Source organism: Pygoscelis adeliae, unplaced genomic scaffold (genome assembly GCF_000699105.1).
Source record: "Pygoscelis adeliae isolate BGI_AS28 unplaced genomic scaffold, ASM69910v1 Scaffold33, whole genome shotgun sequence".
In the NCBI taxonomy this organism is placed as follows: Eukaryota; Metazoa; Chordata; class Aves; order Sphenisciformes; family Spheniscidae; genus Pygoscelis; species Pygoscelis adeliae.
In genome coordinates, this window is record NW_008824413.1 from 2,638,759 (window position 1) to 2,641,570 (window position 2,812).

At 43.4% G+C, this 2,812-nt stretch overlaps 1 protein-coding gene across 1 annotated transcript in view; it reads left to right on the forward strand.

The window, feature by feature from the left end:
* The window catches only part of AGPAT4 (1-acylglycerol-3-phosphate O-acyltransferase 4), a 72,122-nt gene extending 69,310 nt beyond the window's left edge, over window positions 1-2,812 (forward strand). Inside the window, exon 8 of the mRNA XM_009320755.1 lies at window positions 1,405-2,812. Coding sequence (XP_009319030.1) covers window positions 1,405-1,496 — 92 coding nt within the window. The 3' untranslated portion in view covers window positions 1,497-2,812. The remainder of the gene's footprint in view (window positions 1-1,404) is intronic.

Genomic DNA, 2,812 nt, shown 5'->3' on the forward strand with positions numbered 1-2,812 from the left:
TGGGCAGCTTCGTCCTCCTTTCCCACAAAGGCACAGTGCTGGCATCTACCAGGAAGCCCAGGTCCTTCTCTGCAGAGCTGCTTTCTAGCCGATCTTCTTACTTAAATAATATATTCAGCTTTTTCAAGTGGCCTTACTTACAGTTATAACATTTGTCCAATAGTCTGTGCTCCGCTTCAGAACAGGTTGCTTGGAGCACAGGAGAGAAGCAGCTATTTAAAAAACTGACGGTTTTGCATGGTTGATGTGGTAGCGCCAGGTTACAGCTGGACAAGCAACTGGTAAAGCACAGGGCAGCACTGCTTACCGGCTGACAGCCCTCTCCCATTCCTGTGCCATAAAGAGTCCTTTGGCTGGTGAGGAATTGTTCAGGGTCATATTAGAGACGTAAAGACTGATGGGAATGAGACATTTAGAGCACCTCACAGGACTGGGCCTTTTCACCATCAGTTAGGAAGAAACTGGGATTTGGAGGCTTAGGGGAGGTTCGTGGCTTTCTTGTTTTTTGGAAAAAGCATTCTGCAGAGAGGGAGGGTGTTTGTGACTCCCAAGTAGGTTTAGGTCTGAAAGACGCGTGGCAGTTCTGGCTATGTACAATAGCTGAGCAGAAGTTTAGGGAATACGAGATTTTGGGCAGCTGAGCTCCTTTACAAAAAAAAAAAAAAGCTGTGAGGGGAGGGGGAGGGCTTAGGCTAAATTGTGTTTATCTTTAACAGTCACTTCAGGTACTACAAATAAATTATAAAAAAAAAAATAATCCCTGTGCATGGTGAATTATGACCACTAAATCAACTATAAAAGTCTTTTAAATTAACCTGGCCTCTTGTAAGGGACCATTTCATGAGCTGTAGTTAAAAAAAATGCCACAACTTTTTTTTTTTTTTTTTAAATCAAGATCTGAAGTGCCCTTGCATTTGCTTGTCCTCTTCCAGGCAAGGGGGCTGTTGAAAGCAGGCAGAATTCCCTTCCCCCGTCACACCTCGCAAGCGGACACATTAGTATATTTTGTCACTCAACTCCTGGGAGCCAGGTAACACCACCGGCCCCAAAGCACCCCCATTTCACAGCCAGCCTTGTCTAGGGTACAGGGGTGGGCACATCATGCCTATGCCTCTTACTCTCACGTCGGTTCAGGTAGCATCTTCCCTGCTGGTGGGAGAGGGAGTGTCTAGCCTGAGGCCAGCAACCTCGGATCTTCCTTAATGAAATACCGTGGGCAACTTACTTGATACAGGGGCGTGGGGGCGTACCTTTCATCAAAGGTCAAGTACAGGTAGTTACCTTTAACGCTGTGCTGCTGTAAGGCTGAGAACACTGTTCATCTCTTTCAAAGTGCTAGACCTGTACAGATGTTCAGTCTTTGTCTGCAAGCAGCTTTTAACCTTATTTTTATTTATTTTGCAGCTTCTGTTGGTGTCAGATGGATGATAGGAGTTACAGAAATTAACAGGGGCTCCACCTATGGCAACAATGACAACAAGCAGAAACAAAAGTAGTATCTTCAGAGACTGCTTCAATCCAAAGGGAACAAATGCAACTTCTGAAAACTCTTAAGTGCATATCATGGTCCTTCAAGTGAGATCAGAGGAAGGGTAGGATGAGCAATTGCCATACATATCTGAATTAGTGCTCCTGTTATTTTTCTCTGGGGGTTTGGGCTGGGTGACACGATTGAAAGATGCACTCCTTCATATACTCTCCACAACAGGTTTGCATTTGTTTGGTTGGTTTGTTTCCCTATAAATTGTCTTAAGTTTTGAAGAAAAATAAAAATAAAAATCCAATGTGCTTGTATGATGAGATTCTACCTGGAAGCTAACCAGAGGTGCAGGCTTTATCTTTCTTAACTTGCTCTAAGGAAGGGATAAATGTCAGAAGATTGTTACAAGATGATTAAAATTGATAATTGTGTAGATCACACATTAGCAATTTAACAACCATAATCCGTCAGTGTTTAAATACAGTAAGATGCTCTGCTTGGTTATACCAGTATTGGACTGAAGCAGCTCTACTGAACTGGCAGACTTGCAGTGGAGTTTCTCTACATTTAGAACTTATTCCCACAGCGTGCACCACACGGGCCCTTAAAAGCTTCAGCCAGAACCTGGCTCAGGGCCCACTTTGTTAGATCGGAGCCTTGCAGTGGCATCACCTGGAGTGGAATTTGGCCTTGTGGCCTGAGCAGAGCTAAGTTACCCACTGCCACATCTTTCCCCAGGCAATATATCAGAGGGATAGCTGAAACCTGTAATTCTTTTGAGTGTAAATGCCATTTATAGTTTGGAAAAACTGAGGTAATAAATTCCTTTCAGCTTTAAACACTGATTAAAATTCTAGGCCTTCCTACCAATGGTGGAAACAGAACAACTGCTGGGTATGCTGTAAGTAAGTAACGCAAAGCGTGCATTGAAAGTTACGCCCCACACCCATACTATTGTGATCCCAATTAATCTGCTCGTCTGTCTTTTCTGATAAATTAGTTTACGTGGTGCCTCATAACAGTCAGCCTGAGGTAATACTTAGATTATCTTTCGCTTTTCTTTTGGGGAGAAGAGGGGAAGTGGGAGAGAGACCTAGGACAGTGGTTGGCGTAGTTTTTTATGGCTGTCTGGACTTGCTTTGACACCCTTCTGAATTAAATAAAACTAGAATCAAGGCCCTTGGGAAAACGGTGTTGCACCAACATCCCTGGTACTGATTCCAGGGCATCCTCCTCTCAAGAGTTATGGGTATGCAAATTACTAAAAAGAGCTTGTTTAAAAAAAGAAAAAAGGAAAAGAGGGGACTTCCAACTATCAGCTATTATGATTGA